Genomic DNA, 22,833 nt, shown 5'->3' with positions numbered 1-22,833 from the left:
CTTAACCTAAACATTTTCAATTCCTTCATTTTCTATGGACTGAATACAGTTTCTAGCTTTTGGATCACCCTTATCGCCCATGGTCTGAAACGTTTCTATTTTATATGAGTTGTTCTTAAGGTACCCACAATGGATCAGAATGCTTTGATTAATGCAGAATAAAGTGCAACTATTAATTCATGTGTTTTAGAAAGAAATTCTTATTTATCATGAATTGTGGATTCACCTCTGTCAGTTCTATACCAGTTCAGTGCCTTTTTTTGAATCTTCTAAGGTTATCACCCTCACATATCCTGGTTCTTGCCAAATTCCTTCCATCCTTAAGACCACCACAGCAGATAAAAAAAAATCAGTGAAGTCACCTGTGAGTGATAAGCTGAGTTTCAAGCTACAAAATTGTAGCTTCAAGACCGCCGTAGTGCTTTAGCTTGTCTACAGTTACGGTGGGGGGAGATGGGAGAGTTAGGGATCCATAGTGTTGAGAGCTGAAGAGATGTTTTGGCAAACTGAAGTTTCTTCTAACAATTGCTGAAAAATTAATTGGACAATGTGACCTGAACTGTCAGGGAAGAGAGGGAAAGTTTTACTCTTTTAATTATCTGCTTCCCGCCATATTCTCAGAGCTAGCTTTCCTTCTATCGTACCGGTTTGCTAATGCCTAATAAAGTTTATATTAGAGATTGCAATGTCTCTGGTGTTTTGTCTCATTGGGTTTCTCAGCTGGAACTTGACACTGAGAACATTTATTTATTAGGTTTACAGGTTGTTCCAAGCAACCCTGATTTGAGGCTTTGAACCTCTGGTTGCATTATGTTGAGTGTGACAGCAATACTAACATCTGGTGAGAACTTCTGGTGAGAATGGTATGCTTTTATCATTTTGAAAGCCTGGAAGCCTTTTGTCCAGATATAAATAGGACCATAAAATGCAGCAAGAGGGTATTGTCAAAAAATATGGTTGCTCCAGCATTGTTATATGTATTGTAAGTCTTATCAGCAATCTGCCTTCATTGAAGGGAAGCTTCTCAATTCTAAGCCTTAACCTTCAGAGTCAGTCCAGTCAAGAAGATATGGCAATACAGAGCAATGAAATATAACTTTGGCTGCTGACTCAGCTATATAATAAACCATACATTTCCTGCTTGGTAAAACCATAAACAGGAACAAAACAATTGAAACTATTCTGTTTGAAAAAAAAATCTATATTCTTTCTTGTCCTTTTGGCAGATAAGATAGGAATGAATGTATCCTCTCCCACAGAAAATAATGGTATTCCAAACATGCTTAGTAATGGATGATATGGAGAAAGAAAGCCTCTGAAGAACACAACGTGTCCTAGACTCTTTTCCCCCCACCTTGTCTATTTCAGAATGTTACTGATGGTAGAAGCTCAACTAAGATGCTCCACTCTAAGAGAATTGGCTGGTGAACAATGGATAAAGAAGTGACATCTCCTCTCCTTTATTCCACAAAGATTTTCAACGAGAGAGAAGTCAATGGCACGGCCTAGAGGTCTCTTGCTGGATTCAACAAGACAGAAAACATTACAATTATAACTAGTGAAATGGTAATATCATAACCTAACTGGTATTCTTAGTCCTCTGCTATTAAGGCAAGTCTGTGGAACATAAAAGCCAAGAGAGCAAGCTGCTGTAGGAATGGAGGCCTTCTAAAAGAGAGCTGGGTACTTGATCCCCATTCTGAATACTAAATGATAATGTTGAATGAGATGTCAAGAATGCTTCAGACACAATCATGAAGTTCAGAGAGATCAACACAAGGTGTGCTGAATCCTGTGGTTCAGTGAACAAATGCGAAGGCTATATGACATCCAAGCCAGGATGTCTTTTCTACTTTTATGCTATTGACTTCTGTCTCCTAAGGGAATAACTTGCATTTATCTCTCTTAAGTTCCATCCTGATACTTTCAGCTTAGTTCTCTGACCTATCAAAATTGTTTTGAATAATATTTTTGTCTTTTGGATTATTAGTTATTGCAGCACCTTTTATTTCATCTGCAAATCAGGTGAGTATTGCCCCTACCCCTTTATCCCAGTCATTAATAACAATGTTGAAGAATACAGGAAAGAGACTGAACCTTGGAATATTCCACAAAATGTATTTGCTGCCCATCTCCCAGTTTAAGGCGATTATGCATCTCACTCTAGATATATAAGGAACTATTTATGAGCATCCTTTGAGTACAATTTCAAGACAGCCATGTATTCACTAAATCAGACATGTCAAACACAAGGCCCGGGGGCCAGATCCGGCCCGCAAAGTGGTTTCATCCGGCCCACGAAGCCATCCTGGAAACAGTGAGGGAACGGCCCCACTGCCATGGCCCTGGCCCAGAGACCCTCCTCCTGCCAGAGACCCTCAGATCTGTCCCACTCCTGCCCAGGCCCCCATAGGCACCCTTGATGCGAATGATGTAGAGCTGGCCATGCTCACCCAGTAGGCCATATGCACTTTAGCCACGCCCACCCAGTAGGCCATGCCCACCCAGGCCACACCCACCCAGCCCCCTGAGGGCAACCGCAATGCTGATGCGGCCCTCAATGAAATTGAGTTTGACATCCCTGCACTAAATTATCCTGTCCAACCTACATTTATCTATTTCCTGAACGAAATATTGTGCAATACTTTGGTAAAAGCTTTCATGAAGTCAAAGGAACAATAAAGCAATGAAGTCTTAAAGAAAACCATATTCTTTACCAATGACTCTTAAACAACAAATACAGAACTTAAAATAAGATTTTAAACAGCAAATTCAATATTATTGATGATTTGAAAAACAATTTGATTCCAGAGCATTTTTTATCCTATCAGTGCCTATTTATTTCAGTAGCTGGAAACTGGAAAGTCTTGAAAAGTGGCTACTGCTGAAAAACCAGTTTCTCATTAATGTATTACTTTCCTTGGTGTAATCTATACTGTGACATCATGTCTAGTCTAAATCATTATTAGAGAAATTTAAAATGCTATGGTTATAATCATACAAAGTATCTACTCACTCTTTCCACATACTATCTGCTTCAAAGGGTTAGACCACGGGTGTCAAACTCGCCATGTCATGTGACGTGTCGTGACGTATCGTAACTCTTTTTGTATTGCCCGCAATGGGGTGGGCGCGTCTAACCCAGTTTGACACCCCTGGGTTAGACGATCATTCAGAGGAGATTTTGAGTTGCTAGAGGGGCAAAGGAATTGCTACATCCTGTAGTTGTTCCATTGATTACTAACCTCAGGTTTAACCCAGAGTTCAGAATATTTAATAGTATTTGTTTTCCTAATCCATTCCTTGATCAAATGATTTGATCAAAATTTCAATAACTTAAGCAAAGGGAAGGCAGAGTTTTTACTGAGGCTGCTAATGTGAGAAAGAGAAGCAAAATAACCAATTGTGAATACACTGTATTAATATTAATGAGGAAGCTGGTTTTGGTTAGAACAAATATTTCTGTTTTGGAACAGGCTTCCATGGGAAATTCAGCTTGCTCTAATTGAACCAACTTTCCAGTTGGTTAAAATGGAATTCTTCTGAGGGCTTTTTTAATTAGTTAGTATAGCACTTAAGAACTGTTAATTATTCCTGTTCTAATGTTCCAATTCTAAATTGTCACTATGCTATTTTATGATCATTACACTTGTAACATATTACTGTAGTATGGGCATTTTATTTTGATAAATCACCAAGAGTTGTAAGACTATGGTAGTCTATGCAACTTGAAAAATAATAAAATAAACAGCAGCATGCCTCAAGTTCTAATTATGAAAACTAAGCTTATATGACTTTAAAAACAGCCTGGATAATAATCTCTATCTGCAAACAATCGGAAAAGGTTGATGATTTTATATTATAACTACCCCGAAGCTAATGATTCAGCAGAACAGGAGACTAGCTAACAGAATGTCAGATGTAGAAGAGCTGTTTCAGTCATGCCCAGCTTAGAAATATATAAATCGTTTAACTCTGCTTGCTTTTACTTTTAAGAAATTGCTGCAATAAAGGACTTGCTACACCAATGGGATGATTTCCATTCTTTTGTAGTTTTTTGTTCTCTCTTAAAATCTGCCTAGAGGGTTTGTGGGACTTTTGGAACAGTGTACAAGACTGCAGAAGTAGGGCGAATTGTTAAAAAATACTTCTTTCACTAATGTGACCTGCCTTTGAAAATTGCTTTAGCTGGCTCAGAATGCTGCATTCAGATTTTTGTAAGCAGCCAATTTCAATAGCCTGTGATTCTTAGATTACAAGTAATGTTGGCTGACAGTCCTTTTCTGGGCACAATTCACAATATTAATTGTGAGCTGTCATATCTTAAAACCAGTTGACCTGAACAACTACCTTCCACATACGTCCTGAATTGGAGATCTTCTTAACAGGAAGCTACCATTCCTATTCAAGTCCTTTGTTCCCCCCCCCCCCACCAAAAGTATGAAAAATCACAAAAGAGAAGTCCAAAGCTGTCACTGTGTCCCATCATTTCCACATGCACTGTTGCCGGTCATCAACCTTCACATGCTGAGCCACAAGTTGTAATTGACGCAATGGTGGTTCTATGTGGAAGGTCCTTGCATGATAGGCATAGTAATATGGTAAATTGTGTTTATGTACATCAAAAGTTAAGTGTATAAACCTAGGGACCTTGCTGAAAAGAGAGTGAAGATGGCTCAGTCGGATATTTGACTTGTGCCTGGTGAGGAATTTGAGAAATGGCTTTCTTAGTGACATCATTTTGCAGTTCCGTACAACTCCATGAGCATGGATAACATACAGTTCCTCAACCATATGTGGTTCCACAAAATTTAGATGTCATCCCAGGAATCTCTTAAAAGTGGCCACTGATAGTAGTGTTCAATACAACAGAACATAAAATGAATACTGACATGCTTCTTATGCATAAATTAAATATCATAAAGGATTGTGGCACTTTAACCGAAGGAGACTCCAGTAACGAAAGATTTGTATGGTGAGTGAAAAATGCATGGCTCCTTTTATAATATGAATGATGGATGAGTTTGGAAGGAAAACTCGGTGAGCCGTGCTTTTGTACAAATACCACATATTAGTCAAAAATGTCATTTCCTTTTAATGTATTGTGGCAGATGGATCTGTATGACCAGGACTGGGGTATTTAGATGACTAAAGGCTCTGAACCCATCACACTTCTAACTGAAAATGTGATTAAGTGAGCACAATTCACATTCCCATTGATTTTAATGGGTGGAGACTGTTCCATGTGCATTAATGTCCTGGGTATGCCTTTAAAATCTGTTCACTACATTCAGAGAGAGTTTAAGGACTATGTGATGTGGTAGTTGCCATGGTAATGACTAGGTTTGTTATTGATTACCCAAATAAAAACTCATAGAAACCTAAATAACTCGTTGGCATGTAATGCTCCCTTGAGGAATCTTAAGTTGCGCTTCTTTCCTTTAGTCAATGTTTCTCTCTCATTCTATGGGCTGTTCTACCATGAAAAAAAAAATGAAGTAGCACAATTGCTGTGCAAGAGCTATATTACGTTCTGCAAATCAGCATTTGCAAGAGCATTAAACATACTTCACTTGTCTATCTCTTTACTTTTGGGGAGTTTTATTTCCTCCAGTTTAAAAACCATAAATTGTCACTGCTGGATAAATGGGATTTTATCTTGAGCAAGCTCTTCAAGTTCAGTGTTGTATATAGTGGGCAACTTTTGGTCACTGCCTGCATCCTGTCTAATGATAGGTAGAATATTTTCCACCCATGCCTATGTCGGTCAATCATTCATACTTTATCTTAATAAGCTGGGAAGTTGCAAACTAATATGTACTGCACTGATCATGTGGAATCATTTTTCTAGTTCTTCCTTTTGATTTCAACAGTGAGCAACATCGAAAAAGATGCCATTGGCAGTTGGTGTGTGCGTGTCTTTGCGTCAGTGTTGACTTCTGGCAATTGCCTGGAGTTGTCCTTGCAGTTTTCTTGGCATGGTTTTCAAATGTGGTTTGCCATTGCCTGCTTCCTAGGGCTAAGAGAGAATGATGGGCCCAAGGTCACCAACTGGCTTTGTGCTTAAAGCAGGACTAGGTCTCTCAGTTTTTAGCCTGGTGCTATGTGCACGGCATTAAACTGGCTGTATTGTAGTTTAGAAATATCTGTAAATAGTACTTCTGACTCAGGCATTTTCCTTGTAAAGAAAAAAAATGGGTACAAGATTGTTCTTTGGACTTTGTTCATTACATGGATGCCATGCTAAACTCAGTGAGGACAATCTTTTGTCATTCACTCACAATTGCCTGATAAGCTACAGTTGCAGCTTAGTACAAAATGTCTTCTGTCAGATAAGTGGCTTAGCTTATGACAGAGCAGCTTAAATATCATAAAGAGCAGCAGGCCTGGTCTGATGGGTTTGGGGTTGGGTTTTTAATATGGTTTTAACTATTGTATATATCGGGCATAAATTATTTAATTGTTTTTTAACTTTTGTATTTTGTTTTTTAATATTTATTGCCCTGTACACCGCCCTGAGTCCTTCGGGAGAAGGGCGGTGTCAGAATCCATTTATATCATATTCATAAATGGAATGTTTCAAACATTATTCCATGGATTCTGCCATCTCCCAAAGAGAAGAGAATAGATGTGTATTGAACCGGCAATAGGCATTTCAAAGGAAAGGAGAAGCCTTTTGAACTGGGGAAACAAAAGGGGGGGGGGCTAGCATCTGGTTTTTGTCACGGAAGACAGCAATAAACAGGAAGAGTCCTAAGTTCTTTTTTCCCACGAGAGGGATGATACGAGGTAAAGGATGGGGGACTGACCAAATGGGGGTTAAACCGGGAACTCTTTATAAGGGTTTACTTCGTGGAATAATATTAAGTCCTGTCTCGTTCCTACAACCAAGCATGTCATAGCAAAGATTCTTTTTGGAATAGATTTGACTCCAAGAATTTTGTCTTCCTAAGATGTGGTTTGGGGTGGGTCCTGACAGGCGGTATAAAAATTTAATAAATAAATAAATAAATAAATATTATTTTAGACCAACAAAAACAGAAAGAAAAGAAAAAAGAAAAAGCAGGTTCCATGGAACTATATACACTCACAGAGGAGGACAAACTGACTATTTTATATCACAATTCTCTTTGTCAATCTTACATCTTGACAATAGAGAACTACCACTATCAAGTCACTGTAAAGAAAAGTAGTTTACACATTGCCCTAGGAAGCGTGTTTCAAATTTTCTGCGGGCAATGTGCTTCTTCTATTGTGCATGCCCTTCAGAAGACCCCACCCCTGAGCTTTGGATGGCTTCAACCCCAGTTGGCTTTCAGTAAGGCTCTTCGCCTGCACTGGTTTGTAGTTAAGATGATTGTAATTTGGTTCACTTGTCCTCTGATTGTAGCTATTTTTATTCCTGCTGTTTGGTTTTGCTTTGTGTTTTAACCCTAGGATAGCCACCTGGGGTTGCAACCGTGAGTTGGAGGGCTTTACAAAACTTAAACAAACTCACGCAGGAAAATCATTTTTTTCATTAGCAGTAGCTGAATGGTGTCAGTTTCCAGTCTACAAAGTAATCGCTAGACCAGGGGCTGAGGAATTCTGGGAGTTGAAGTACACAAGTCTTAAAGTTGCCAAGTTTGAAGACCCCTGCCCTAGACTCTGACTGCAAGAGACAGACATTTGTGCCCATGTGCCCAGCTACATTTCCTCAATGATCTATCCTACTGTCTTGACTTACAAAGCTACAGATAAAGGAAACTTCCCCAAGAGGAACCCAATATAATAATAATAAAGTTGGAAGGGACCTTGGAGATCATCTAGTCCAACCCCGTGCTGGAAACCCTATACCATTTCAGACAAATGGCTGTCCAGTCTCTTCTTAAAAACTTCCAGTGTTGGAGCATTCACAGCTTCTAGAGGCAGGTTGTTCCACTGATTAATTGTTCTAATGGTCAGGAAGTTTCTCCTTAGTTCTAGGTTGCTTCTTTCTTTGGTTAACAATGCTCGGAGGAGAGTGGTGTTTATAGTTATATGCTAAGGAAACACTGGCACATATGTCACTGATGTATGTCTGCAAGGCTATTCCATGTTACTTCATTCCTGTTCATGTGTGATACTACCATGTTTCCCTGAAAATAAGACCCGGTCTTATTTTTTTTAATTTTTTTTGCCTCCAAAAGAGGCACCAGGATATGTTTTCAGGAGAGGGGTGTATTTTCCACTCACCTCTGGCACCAACAGCCCCAGCCAGCCAGCCTACTTCTTCTGCGGCCAAAGGAGCAGTTTCATTCTGCAGCTGAGAATGGAGCTCTGGCCTATATTTCGCAGTAAAAGGCCTTTCCAAAAGTCCACTACAGCTGAGAACCGAGCTATGGATTCAATCCATAGCTTGGTTCTCGGCTGGAGTGGCCTTCCGGAAAGGCCTCTGACTGCGAAATGTGGGCCGGCAAGTAGAGGCCTGGCTGCAAGATGAGTGGGTGTGGGGTGCATCAGGCAGCTCCACACCCCCACCCTAGCTTGATTTTTAGGTGTGTGCCTTGCCTCACAACTAAGGCTTATTTTGGGGGTGGGGCTTTTATTAGACCTACCCCCAAAATCAAGCTAGGACTTATTTTGGGGGGTAGGTCTTACTTTCGGGAAAACATGGTAATTCTTTAATGGAACTGCTTGATTTTTTAAAAATAATTCCGCTAGGAATAAAATAGTGGCTTAATTCTGTGACTATTGACTTAATATCTTAGAACATGGAAGAAGCCACAAAATTATTTGTCAGTCAGGCAGCTTATACATAAAACTAAAATTAAATTAAAAAAATAAACTACGGGGAACTGTGATAATATCATTTAAAAATTGTGACTGCAAGTAATATTAAAAGAGAGGCAAACCTGAAAGGATGATCAATCAAATCAACTGAACAATCAACTTGATTACACTTTCTATTTAGGACCAAAGATTAATCTAATTGTTTCAAATAAAAAGAAATTGACAAAAATATTGGTTACATTGACTGACTATGTGCTATCAAGTTGGTGTTGATGCTTTGTGATCACAAAAATGGTTAGATAGAGTTACATAAAGTCAATGTAAAGTGAATAGTTTACAATAAAAAATTAAAGTTTGCTGTTCTCTATCGTTTTGCTCCTCCAACAGAAATCTTTCGAATAACAATTTTGGTTGTTGCCACAGGAATTAGGTTCTTTGTCAGAAGCAAACAGGTTACATAAAAATTGTCCATAGCACCTGGAAGTGTTTCTACTAATACGTACAAAGACATGAACCAATGTTACTATTCCACTTGACCCACATGGTGAAAGATTTTATTGAGGAACAGTTGTTATATCTACTCTAAAGAACTGATGAAGAGAGAATACTAAAGAGTGTTTTCTTTAGTATTGTAGTGCAAATTTTCTGTAGTAGTTTGTGAGAGTAAATTGTGTGAAAGATCATATGTCCTAGGGATGATTTAACTAAATTGCACGATCAGAGATTTTACTTTGACATTCCTGAGTATCTGTATTACTACAGGTAGTCTACAACTTACAGCAGTTCATTTAGTAACCATCCGAAGTTACAACAGCACTGGAGAATGTGACATTCGGATGCTGGACAACTGACTCACATTTATGACGGCTGCAGTGTCTTGGGGTCAGGTGGTCATCTTTTGCAACTTTCTGACAAGCAAAGTCAATGAGATTCACTTAACAACTGTGTTACTAATTTAACAACTGCAGCGATTTAGTTAACAAACATGACAGGAAAAGTCATAAAATGGAGCAAAACCCACTTAACAAATTTCTCACTTAGTAACTTAAATTTTTGGCTCAGCTGTGGTCATAAGTCGAGGACTACCTATCCTGATTCAGAGTCTGTCTTGCTTACTTATAACCCATTCTCACCAGAATTTGGAGAACTATAGCGATGATATTAAAAGACAAGAGATTGGAAAGACATGATATCTGCATTGGAAATATGAATAAATGAAAGCAAAAGAAATAAGCGGAGGCTGTGATTAAAGCAAGTAAATTGGGAGAAATAAGTACTATTCAATTCCAATGTTCCTTAGTCTTTAAGATAAACCATGTTTCAGTTGGGAAAAATAGAATAAATGATATAAAAATAAATTTGCAGCCTGGATAAATGAGAAGAAAATAAGTAGCAATTTTAACTGATTTCAAGACTCCAAGGCTACACAAACTATAACCCAGGTGCTGAAAGAGTTAGTGATAATTATGTAAGAGTCACTGTTTACTGTCTTTGTGATTTTTTAGCAATATCTGAGATGCTGAAAAAGCAAGGAACAGGCTAAAAATAGGAAAGGCAGATCTGGAAAAAACATTAATTTACAATTTTTTAAAGTAAAGATATAAAGACTTTTTATAAAGGAAAAAATACAATTATCTTATTATCTATCAAATTCTATTTAACGGAATTTGTGCTATTAACTTTCAGGTGGGTTTTTTTTGTGATTGGGGGCTACCAGATCTAAGGCTGCAATAGAGGAAGAGGGGTGTTTCTCTGGATTCTGATGTTTTCTTAAAATTATGTTAAACCCATATTCTAACATTTCTGTTTATTTTTTACTTTACTTTCAGCAGGAAACCTAGAGGATAATGTAAGCCTTTGGAGCTGCAGATTTCTCAGAAGTAATCCATTGCTCACCCATATGGACATGAATAACACTTATTAGCTTTCTTGTTTTCACCCCAAATTTCTCTGCACTTAGCCATAATGAACAAACTCAGCTCTAGTTACTAATAATATGAAGACAAAGAAAAGCCCTTTGTATCCATTTTCCTTCTTTCTGAACAATTCTAAAGAGCATAGTATCTCCTAGCTTTCATTTGTAATTTCTCTATAGCCTTTAAACATCTGGCCCAGACCGTTTTCCAGCCTTATTGTTTCAATTAATAAAAGAAGAAAAACACTCTTGTTGTTTAGTAGTGAAATTATACCAAGTTATAACTGTCATAAATTAGATGAGTTAATGAGATCCACAAAATTATTAGTTTTTCTGTTCTTGTTGATCCCAGAGTTTTCAACATAAATACATGAAAAAAGACCTATTGGATTAACACAGGGGTCTTCAAACTTGGCCCTTTTATGACTTGTGGACTTCAACTCCCAGAATTCCTCAGCCAGGCATGCTGGCTGAGGAATTCTGGGAGTTGAAGTCCACAAGTCATAAAAGGGCCAAGTTTGAAGACCCCTGGATTAACAAAAAGATCCATCCATTCTGGTTGGATGTATTCCACATTCTGTAGCCTGATTCTATTATGAAGCCTAAAATCTGACATAAACAAAAGGTTTTTCTCAATTTTGTTTTACAACAAACTGACGTTTACTGGGCATTTTACCACTGATGTTTAGACTCCAGGATCAACATGACCTGTAGATGGTTTAAACATTAAATATGAATTCATGGAGGAAGCATTAGCTGGTGAAACTCACGCTATAATAAATTCAATATTGCAATATTCAGTATTCTACTGTGACAAAAAATCTCCATCAATTTTTTATACTTTGCATAATTTTGTGAATTCTAATTAAATCAAGATGTCCTGAATCAAATGATAAAAATAGTTGTGATACATTAAACTTTCTAAATAAGAAGGTCATATAACCCTTTAATCATTTCAACTGCTCTTTTTTTCCCTATATGGTAGTAAAACTTACTACAGGTATGTGAGCTACATGAGATGTCCCTCCACTCCCACTCAATACCTGAGAAATGCTTAAAATGCCCTTGTAAAAAAACATTCCCAGCAAGCTGAATTGATCTTAAGTGGCAATGAGGGAGGAATCAGTCAGGCCAAAATTATTTATATATTTCTATAAATACATGTTCATCTATGTATGTGTGTGTGTATGTATGTATTCATTGACCATATCTCAAGATAGCATAGCTGCTGTACTAACCTAATAGGAAGGGGTAAATAATAAGGTTTACCTAAAACACTCTAATATTATTCTGTAATTTACACTCTGCTTTGTTCTTTGTCTCAGGGCTGCCCATCAAGTTGCAAGTGTTTTGCTGGAAGGCAAGGGGCACACTGTTTTATTGTCTGCATCCCAGTACAATTATGTTGTGTCTTCAAAGTGATTTGGTTGCTTTAGGTGAGCCAAGTTTTAGCTACAGCATTGCAAGTCCCCCCCAGAAGTACAATAGTATTTGGCAGTGCTTTTTTTCTAAAAGAAAAAGGTGGCGGAACCCACACATGTCATACAACCCGCCTTGCCTACCCTACAAGGTTCCATCCAAAAAAGGTGCCGGAACTCCGTTCTGAGCGTTCTATGAGGAAAAAAGCCCTGGTATTTGGACAAACAAAACTGTTTTCAACCCTAACTCAATTATATCCTCATTTGGGCTTACTAAGGGAAAAAGGAAGTGACAATCTTGACAAATTCCCATGAAAACCAACAGCAAAGCTTTCATTCTGCTCCTTCATTTAATTCAAGAGTTTATTTTTAAAAACAAGATAGCCAAAACCATGCCTTGCATTAAATGAAAGCTAAGCATTTTCTTATCTGCATACATGTTATACTAATAACATACATCTACATACATGTTATACTAATAACATACACAATAAAGGCTTTGAATATCAGGAATATCACTGGAAAGAGAGAATAACTTATATAAAATAATGTACCAATAGACAGAAAATTAGTATGTAGACTCGAGATACTAACTTTATCTTTACATGAAGTCCCAGTGAAACAATATGATTTATATGCAAATAAAAATGGTTCAGACTGAGCTGTTAAAATTTTCCATGCCTACAAGAAGCTCCTGACTACAGTCTATTTAGTTTTTTAAATTTTGAAAATAAGATTCATCCATCCAAAGGAAGAATATTAAGATCACCAACATGTGCAGTTCACAGCTTTTGTTTCATTATAATATATTGGTAATGGTACAGTAATGTGTACACTCACCGCTTGACATATAACTGGATATTTTACACGATTTATTCCACCAGCAAAAACGGCAAAAGTGAGAGCAGTATGGAAACAGAAGTTGAGAAGCATGTGCCAACCTTTCCTGCTGATTCGAATTGTGCTAGACAACAACAACAAAATAATCCAAAGTCACATATTTATTTACAAATAACATCACAGAATTGTGAACAATGAACATGTAGCCAGGGACTCAAAATCAGGATCCTTAGTGCTCGACTTCTTTCAGAAAGGGCTGAATCAGAATAGTAATTCTGCTTAAATACAACTAGCTTCTCTCAAGAAAGTACTCTAGAATTGCAGGATCCCAATTTGTGTTATTACAGTTGTTACAATTACTGTATTTACTACTCTGACTCTTGCCTACACTGACCTCCGGACATTCGTTCAAACTGTGCAACTTACCTGTCTGATCATGATTCAAATGCAAACTAGGGTAAATCATCTGTTTAATGAGGGACTTCAAGAACTAGCTGATTGGTGCATTCATGTTCTTTGTCTTTGTTATTTTAGCATACCGTTAGTCTTTTCAATGAGTAAACAAACCGGAGCTTGAAGCAACTTTTAAGAGGTTGTTATGCAAATGAGCTCTTGGAAAAATACACTGTTTAGAGCAGGGGTAGGCAACCCCGGCTCTTTAATGACTCATGGACTTCAACTCCCAGAATTCCTGAGTCAGCTATGCTGACTCAGGAATTCTGGGAGTTGAAGTCCATGAGTCATAAAAGAGCCGAGGTTGCCTACCCCTGCTCTAGAGAATAACCATTCTATTCTCTAGTAATTTTTACATGAAAGAAAAGTAATCTCTACACGAAGCTTAATTAAGACGAAAGTCTGTACAAGTATTTATTTCTGTAGTACATTTTCGATCCACCCTTCCTCCAAAAATCAGGTGGTGTCTGAAAGCATATTTCAGACTAACACACTTTATTAAAAGGCATAAATATAAATTGCTAGTTTGATGAAGTGCTATCAGGCTTCTCCTGAATTGTGGCTCCCAGAGTAACACGGCTGTCTGCCTTCAAGGATCTCCAGGCAGGGGGCTGCTTAAACAGCTCTGAACCTGAAGCTATTCTCAGAGTTCCAACTGGATGAATCTTTATTAGCAGCCTTCCCCAACCTGTGTCTTCCAGGGATATTGAACTACAATCTCCTAATCTCCAACCAGAGCACTTTCTGGAGATTATGTGAATTAAAATCTAACAGACGTGGCATGTGCCAGGTTGGGGAGGGATGATTTTGGTGTTGTCTGGATTAAACAGTAGATGAAAGAAGAATATTTTGCAGATCACGTTGGCATACTAAGAGAAATGAAAAGAGAGTTGTTGTTGGTATTGCTCACAGACCATCAGGGTAATGTATGAATTGAATGTTACTCAAGCCAAAAGCCATTGGAGGAAATTCATAACGAACGTATTTATAGCCAGAGAAAATGCATGCTACACATGGGCTTTCATGCATGAGAAGAGTGTGCAATCGATAAAGTGCAGATAAAATCAGATACAGTGCATCAAGCATCAAGTTTCTTCTCATTCAGATTTTCATAGATCAGTCACAATGCCAATTACTTGATCACATGAAATTATATTCATGTGCAACTAATAAAATTCAGGCTTTCTTCTTTGTGATGGAGAGTCTGCGTATCTGAGAAAATGTATATAGAAAATCACAAATGAGAATTCTTTATAACGCTATCCCTATTTGCACTAAAAGAAAAATATTTCTGTAGCAGATCAGATTCATACATTGTGCTTAGCCATCATTTGACCTGTTCAGCTATTCCAACTTCTGAACCATGCTTTGTCCTAGGACAATGCATGAATCCAACCAATCATGGCTAGTAGCAAATGAGGCCTGTCTTATTGAGAATTGTAACCCTAAACGTATGTGAATGATTGGATAGAAGAGATGTTGCAAGCAGAGGAAAGAAACAAGAAAAATTAACTCTTTAATTCTCTTTTTCTATCACAGCCACTCCTGGCCTCACTTGCTTTTGGGAAAAAAATGTTCTAGTGATAGTATTTTGGAGAGAAAAAAGAGTAAAAGAAAGGATTGTTGCTACTTTTTAAAGTGTTTAGAATAAAAGAAATCCAGATACTGTGAAAGTAGCTCATACTCAAGTGCCCCCAAGAAAAACCTATGGAAATCTTTCCCATCTTTACTTTCTTTGACAGAAGAGGCAGATAAGCAGAATAGAAATATTAATTTATATAAACCAATCACTGAGCCCTGTCAAACCGGAGAAGAAACTTCAGATATACAATAATTATATGTACGACAGACATAACAAGGGAATTCAGCCTCCATTTGCAACAGCAAAACATTTCTATGAATAGTCAGAACATTTGCAATAGTGGAAGGTGGAATCAGCTCCAACCTCTCTCTCTCTCTCTCTCTCTCTCTCTCTCTCTCTCTCTCTCTCTCTCTCTCTCTCTCTGTGTGTGTGAGTGAGTGAGTGAGAGAGAGAGAAAGAGAGAGAGAGGGGGAGAGAGAGAGAGAGAGAGAGAGAGAGAGAGAAAGAACATCCACATGAAAACAAACTAAATGGCATTTGAAGTGCCTTGATCTCCTCAGTCTTTCCCATACACATACCTCTTCTGCACTGGATTAAGAGACTTGTTTATAAAAGTGATGAATGAGAAAACTGCATATAAATATGGAACCCTGATTATCAAATCTCTTCCAATAATTGGACTGGGCAAGGGGAGGGAAGTATAATAGTGTAATACGCTTTTTACGTTGCAAAAGGAAAAAATCCACTTAAATGTTCATAATCTGCATCTTTCTCCTTACCCGTGATGCACAATATAGGTGATAATTGAAGCAAAGAGGCACAATAGCATGACCGCAGTACATGCATAAACCACAGGGTGCAGAAACTCCCCTGGGTATTGGGATAGGGGCCACACCGTCTTCTGATCCTGTCAAAGAAGGAAAATGAAAGAAATTAATCAGTACAATATTTGCCTCCTACATCGAGCAACACTAGCTTTTCACTATCGACTATCTGCATCTACACTAGGGATTTCCCTCCTTGTTAACTTGAAGACTTTTGGATTTCAACTCCCAGAATTCCTCAGAAAGCATGTCAGGCTGGGGAATTCAGGGAGTTGAAGTTCAAAGTTCTTAAAGTTGCCGAAGTTGGACACCCCTGATCTACCCATTTCTGGTCTTGTGTTAGGGGTTATGCAGTTAAAGAGGAATCCTAAATGTCGCCTCCTAAATGTTATGCCCATGCTTGCTTGTCCTTGCGCTAGTGGGGATGTGTTTGCACATGCACATGCTTCCCTGCTGTTTCTGTAGCCCAGCTGTAGACAGATCATGGCCTATTGGGTGGGCCACGGCACAGAGGTTGGGGACCCCTGGTCTAAATGATAAAAAAATATCAAAATAACTCAGCAAAAAGCTGTCAACATTTACAAAGTAACCATTCACTATAATTGCAATTAGACATGAAATGTACGCCATAATAACTAAGTAAATGTTACTTTGTGCTACTTTCCATGGGCTACTAGCTTCACTATTCTATTTTTACACGGTACAGCTAATATAACTACTAGTTCTTTGTAGAGAAATGGACATTTCAAAGATCTCTCTTTAGTTTTAGCTTCAAAAATATAAAACTTCAATCCTGGAAGAAAAAAAACTGGTAGATTTGAGTAGCCAACTAAATAAAAATTTTCATATGTGGCAGGCTGGCTGGAAACCAATTTAACTTAATGGGGGAGCTTGAAGAGAGAAAGTAACCTAGGACTCATATAGTTGAGATTTCTTATGTATTGGAACCAAATGGGCGAAAGATTTATTTATTATCTACAGGTCTGGCTGATAGTTCCAGTCATAGAATGTATAGTAAATGTTTTTTTAAAAAAGACCATTGCTCTTTCTTACTAAATTTACATTCCTTACTAACATTCATGAGCAAGTTAAACCAAAAAGCAGGTTGTGGTGCCTGGCTGACCTTCTCAGAAACCAAACAAGATCAGATCTAGTTATGCTTGGATGGAAAACTGCTACAGAATACTTTGGTTTTATGCTAGAGTGGAAAGTTAAAAGAAAGTCCCAGAAGGCAGGTGCAAACTACTTGTGTATCGCTATCAACAAAACTTTATTCATTCAGGAGCTGAGCACAACCTGAGGCATTTTTACCTTTTAATCTATTAATGTGATTGTGGGTGACAGAAAAAGTAAAGGGAGAAAAATTAGCAACTCTGACTGAGTTGTCCTTCTGCTACTTTTCTATTTCACACACACACACACACACCCCAATTAACAAAAGAGGTTAAAGTATGAAACACACAATAAAGAAAGAAGCAAAGAAAATTATATCATTGTCTGAATAATTTCTTTCTAAATTGACACCAAGAAGCGATTTCTAAAGGTCCCTGGAGATAACAATGACCGCTGTCCATAGAAGAATCCAAGATACATAGCTGGGACTGAGCATCAGAGTCCACCTACCATCAAAGATGCCAGCAAAAGGAACATTCTTGCTTTAATGCAATTTTTATAAAAAGTGAGCCATTTTAATAATAGCCCTGCAAGTATGACTTCCAAGATAGCCCTTACCAGAGCAAAATTGGAGCAGCTAGATTTTATGATCACATAGGGATAATTCCATCAAATGCCATATCTTGAGGGAACATGTGTCTGTCACATTTCAGAAATAGAAGACATTGTCAATTGTATGCCTCAGCAAGGGCTGATTACCTACAGACCCTACTTGCCAGAACCATATTCTGGGACCCCAACGAAAAATTATTCTATTTTATTCACGGCACAAAAATATATTTAGCCACTAGAATTGTTAAGCTTACAGTCAGGGCTGTCCAACAGAGAACATGCTTTATAGAGCACAGATTGGAATTGCATGCAAAGACGAATTCACTTAAAAACGCACAGGTTTTGAACTTTTCATTTTATTATATATCTTTACATTCTATTTCACCTTCTACTATTTTATCTTACTCTTTTATCTTTATTCTATCTTATCTATTATATTGTAGTCTATTTTATTTTACCATAGCCTTTTTTATCACATTTCCCTGTATCTTACCTTATCTTATTTTATTGTATTTTACTGTGGTTGATGCCTGTGCTTTTGATATGGTCTATTGACTAATCAATAAAGTAGACTATTAGTGTAACTTCCAAAACTAATATATTTCTTCATCTACATACTGCAGTTTGGAAGAAAATGGCTTATGATTGTTCTGCAGTATAGATGAAACTGAATATTGTAAGCCAAACTCTGAGTGGTTTACAACTTGCAATGCCACTCAACAGATAATCATATTCCTATTACTGGTTGGATTATATTGAGAGCAGCTTTCAACAACACTGCATGATAGTTATACTCATACTGCTAAGAGGAATAGTTGCTGAAGCTAATTTCATTTTCTGGTCAAACACTTCTCCAGACTATTTGAAATCTTCTCTTAAACCAAAACATTTGCTGAGTTGCATGCAGAAACTTCAGAATTTATTGGCTCATGTACAAACTCTGGTACCCTTAAAAAATATTCTGAAAAACATTCTTCAAAATTCACATACAAAAAATACAACCCAAAGGAAGAGAAAGGACTCTGGACTTTGATGCTGACAGAATTTTGTCTTCTAATCTGAACTATAGCTTTGTGTAAATCGGAGTAGCATCTTCCTGCAAAGGCCACTTATTTTAAATAAAGATTTAAAGCAGAGGTTCTTAAATGTTTTTGTGCTCTGCACCCCTTTGAGTGTTTGTTGAAACCTACAGACCCCTTTGCAGAAAAATGTATTTATCTGCACAAAATAAAATACATATATAGCTTGTATCATAAATATGCTCCAATAGTTATTTACATATTAAAATAACGGACATGTAATATACTGTATATTGATTTAATGATTATACCTGCTTGGAGGCATAATAATATTTATATCTTGTATACCATTTATTCTACTTTGAGTGTGTGTTTGTGTGTTTGTATGCATGTGCGCACTTTGAGGTTTTCAGAAGTGGTTTGCCCTTGCTTCTTTCTTAGAATTGCAAATGACCAGTCCCACGTCACCTGGCGAGAGTCTACAGACTATAAGTAATTTTGTTACCTCTATAGATTATTGAAAACAATGTATTTTTTTCCATCTAAGTTCACAGACCCTTTGAAATCTAAATCCCAAGTTAGGAACCGTTGGTTTAAAGATATTTTCTCTGATAAAATAATGCCATGTATTGGGTTACTTTAATGAATCAAAAGTATTAGATTCTATAATGGGAAAAAAAATGAATGAAATGAGCTCCTGTTTTCTACATTATCACACATTATACTTATTATGCTCATTTTCTAGATTCCCTGCTCATTATGAAGACAATGCCAAGACCTGTGGATTCCGCAATTTGCAGTGAAAATTTGACAATGCACACATCCCTGTCCCCTTAAAACTAACATGTTAGAGGCAGCACAGTTTGAATAAGAATTCTGTCTCCAAGCTTAGTAATAGCTAGTATTCCCACACTGGCCAACATACGATTTACTTATACCCACCCAAAAAAACTATTAAATCCTCAACAAGAATTAATTCAACAAAATTTGTATTTGATTTGAGAATGTATTAAACACAGGGCTTTTTTTTCTCATAGAACGCTCAGAACGGAGTTCCAGCACCTTTTTTGGATGGAACCTTTTAGGGTAGGCAAGGCGGGTTGTATGACATGTGTGAATTCCGGCACCTTTTTCTTTTACAAAAAAAGCACTGATTAAACAGTTCAGTATAATCTCTGTGGTGGCTTCATATCCAGTTTGGTTGCCTTATTTGTGGTATCACTTTCCTTCTCTTAGCAAAACAACAGAACAACAGAGTTGGAATTGACTTTGGAGGTCTTCTAGTCCAACTCCCTACTCAAGCACGAAACCCTATAGCATTTCGGGCAAATGGTTGTCCAATCTCTTCTTAAAAACCTCCAGTGTTGGAGCATCTATAACTTCCAAAGGCAAGTCATTCCACTGATTTAATTGTTCTGTCAGGAAATTTCTCCTTAGTTCCAGGTTGCTTCTCACCTTGATTATTTTATTTTATTTTTTTATTTTAATTCCATTTATATCCCGCCCTTCTCCGAAGACTCAGGGCGGCTTACAAGCTTAGCAGTAGCCTTCATTCTATGTATACGCCTGCTTGTTAGGGCTTTCACACACACCCCAAGCGGCATTATTACAAAGTCAGCTTAATTGCCCCCAACAATCTGGGTCCTCATTTTACCTACCTCGGAAGGATGATTAGTTTCCATCCGTTGCTTCTTTTTTGTTTTTTTAATCCCATTTATATCCCGCCCTTCTCCGAAGACTCAGGGCGGCTTACAATCTAAAGCACAAATCAATGTTCTGCCTTTAGGTGCTTTGGAGAATAGCTTGACTCCCTCTTCTTTGTGGCAGCCCCTGAGATAGCAGAACATTGCTATCATGTCATCCCTAGTCCTTCTTTTCATTAAACTAGACAAACCCAATTCCTGCAACCGTTCCTTATATGTTTTAGCCTCCAGTTCCAGAATAGAACAGAACACAACAGACTAGAATAGAATACTTTATTGGCCAAGTGTGCTCAGATACACCATCATCTTTGTTGCTCTTCTCTGGACTCTTTCTAGAATCATAACATCTTTTTTATTTGTGGCAACCAAAACTGGATGCAATAATCGAAGTGTGATTTTATCAAGGCATTATAAAGTGGTATTAACACTTCATGTGATCTTGATTCTATCTCTCTGTTATTGAGTTATCGCCTTTTCTGTTTCCTCATCTCTGAAAAGAATATGCACAAATCTTGACTGCATTTTAGTCTTCCAGCATTTTATCCTTAGGCAAATCTGCCTCGACCTTCAGTCTAACTCTTAATATATTAGATTTATATCTTGTCTTTCATTCAGGAACCTAATTGGCACTTATAGTGCTCCTTTCTCCTATTTTTCAAACAATAGTCCTTTGAGGAAGCTTGGGCCAAGAGAATTAATGGCTTAAGTCACTCAGTGGATCTCTCTACTAGTCCAACACTTTACCCACAGCACCATGTTGTCTCTTTTATCTTTTGCTCAATTTATTTTTAGGAGCTCATAATACTTTGGCCAAAAATTTGAAGCTAGAGATGGAAGATGAAGCTCATTGGACTGCATTAAAGAACACTTTGGGCACTGAAAGTAGGCCTTGAATATTTGCAATTCTTTCCTCTTTAGTATTCTTCAGCTTTGCTCCTAATAGCTATATATAGAGCCATCTCTAGGAAACCATCTCTTCCTTAGGGTTCTGCAAATGGGAATGGGAGAATGGTAGGGCAGGGAGAAGGAGAGGCTTGTCGTGAAAAGGTACAAACTTGACAGAGGGCAGAAGCAGAGTCCTGATTGAGAAATAACACACTGGAAAAGAAATGGCAGTGGTGGATCCTGACCAGTGACCAGGTTGAAAGAGCAAAGTTACAATTCTGGCTCTACCCACACCTGTGGCAATACACAAAAAGAGGATATCTAACGTAAGTTCTTGCAAATGGGTTGAGAAGCAGCATGGACTGTGTATGTCTTGCTGTTATAGAATAACCTTGTTAGTTTAAAGAGGAAAAATCACTTTTAATCAAAAACACAGACATTGAGGAGAAATACCAGTTAGATTTTCAGAGAAAACCAGATCAAGCTGGCATTGTGTGATCAAGAAGAAACAATGAAATTTCATTTGGAGAAAATGCTTTAGTGGGTCTCTCCTCTACCCCATTCTTAAGGATATTCTTTTGTGCTAATGCTAAAAAATGAAGGCAACCACCCAACTATATGGTTTCACTGCAGCCAGGGATTGTACAGCATCGCTCCCTTCCTGCTTGCTTTGTTTCTGTCAAGCTGTTAAATTTATAGATGCATAATGGACATTAGCATGGGAGGCTTTTTGCTTTGTGAAATCCCAGAAGTCATTTAGATTCTCATGTGCCCCTATTAATTATATACTCCTGTTGATGCATCCAGACACTCTACCTTCCATTGCTTGCAAATATTATACCAAGTTGCATTTTCTCAATTTGTGAGGTTTTCAGATTAGCTTTTTTCTTTATAGTATATTGTTTGTCTGTGTGAGCATGTGGAGATATCTATATCTATATGTCTAATCACTTTATTTATCACATTGTGATTTTTTTAAGGGTTTACACAGGAATAGCATATTGTAGGAATTAGGTTAAATGACTGCCCTGTGACAGCCAGCTTGGGAGTTACAATTTGATGTTGCAAATTAGTACATCTGAAATAACAATACACTGGGATTTTTTTTAATTTTGCTCCTACATATTAATATTTAATGTAAGCTTCTTAAAAGTAGGGCTATCAGTAGGCCATTTTTAGGGCAATCCGATCACAACTGTTTCTACTACTCTGTTCTTCAAAAGCGTTCTAAACCATTCTTAAAGTTTGTTGAAGGAGGAGGGAGGGAGGAAGGAAGGAAGGCCCATCAAAAATGTCAAAACAAATACCGGGGGGTGGGAGGGAACCAAGAACATATTCTATAGCAGCGGTGTCAAACTCAATTTCATTGAGGGCTGCATCAGCATTGTGGTTGCCCTCAGGGGGCCAGGTGGGTGTGGCCTGGGTGGGCATGGCCTTCTGGGTGAGCGTGGCTAAAGTGCGTATGGCCTACTGGGTGGGCATGGCCAGCTCCACATCGTTGGCATCAAGGGTGACTATGGGGGCCTGGGCAGGAGTGGGACAAATCTGAGGGTCTCTGGCAGAAGGAGGGTCTCTGGGGCCAAGGGCCAAGGCAGTGGGGGCTGTTCCCTCACTGTTTCCAGGATGGCTTCACGGGCCACATGAAACCACTTCGCGGGCCACATCCGGCCCCCGGGCCTTGTGTTTGACATGTCTGTTCTATAGCATACAAGCAATCC

The 22,833-nt window shown here is 38.0% G+C and overlaps 1 protein-coding gene across 1 annotated transcript in view; it reads right to left on the bottom strand.

Moving 5' to 3' along the window:
- Positions 1 to 22,833, bottom strand: part of ADGRA1 (adhesion G protein-coupled receptor A1) — a gene marked incomplete at both ends in the record, with an annotated part of 473,204 nt that overhangs the window by 66,992 nt on the left and 383,379 nt on the right. The window contains 2 exons of the mRNA XM_083363639.1: positions 12,925 to 13,048; positions 15,739 to 15,866. Coding sequence (XP_083219765.1) covers positions 12,925 to 13,048; positions 15,739 to 15,866 — 252 coding nt within the window. The remainder of the gene's footprint in view (positions 1 to 12,924; positions 13,049 to 15,738; positions 15,867 to 22,833) is intronic.

Source organism: Vipera ursinii (genome assembly GCF_947247035.1).
Source record: "Vipera ursinii genome assembly, chromosome: 5".
In the NCBI taxonomy this organism is placed as follows: domain Eukaryota; kingdom Metazoa; phylum Chordata; class Lepidosauria; order Squamata; family Viperidae; genus Vipera; species Vipera ursinii.
This window is presented reverse-complemented; position numbering and strand designations above follow the sequence as displayed.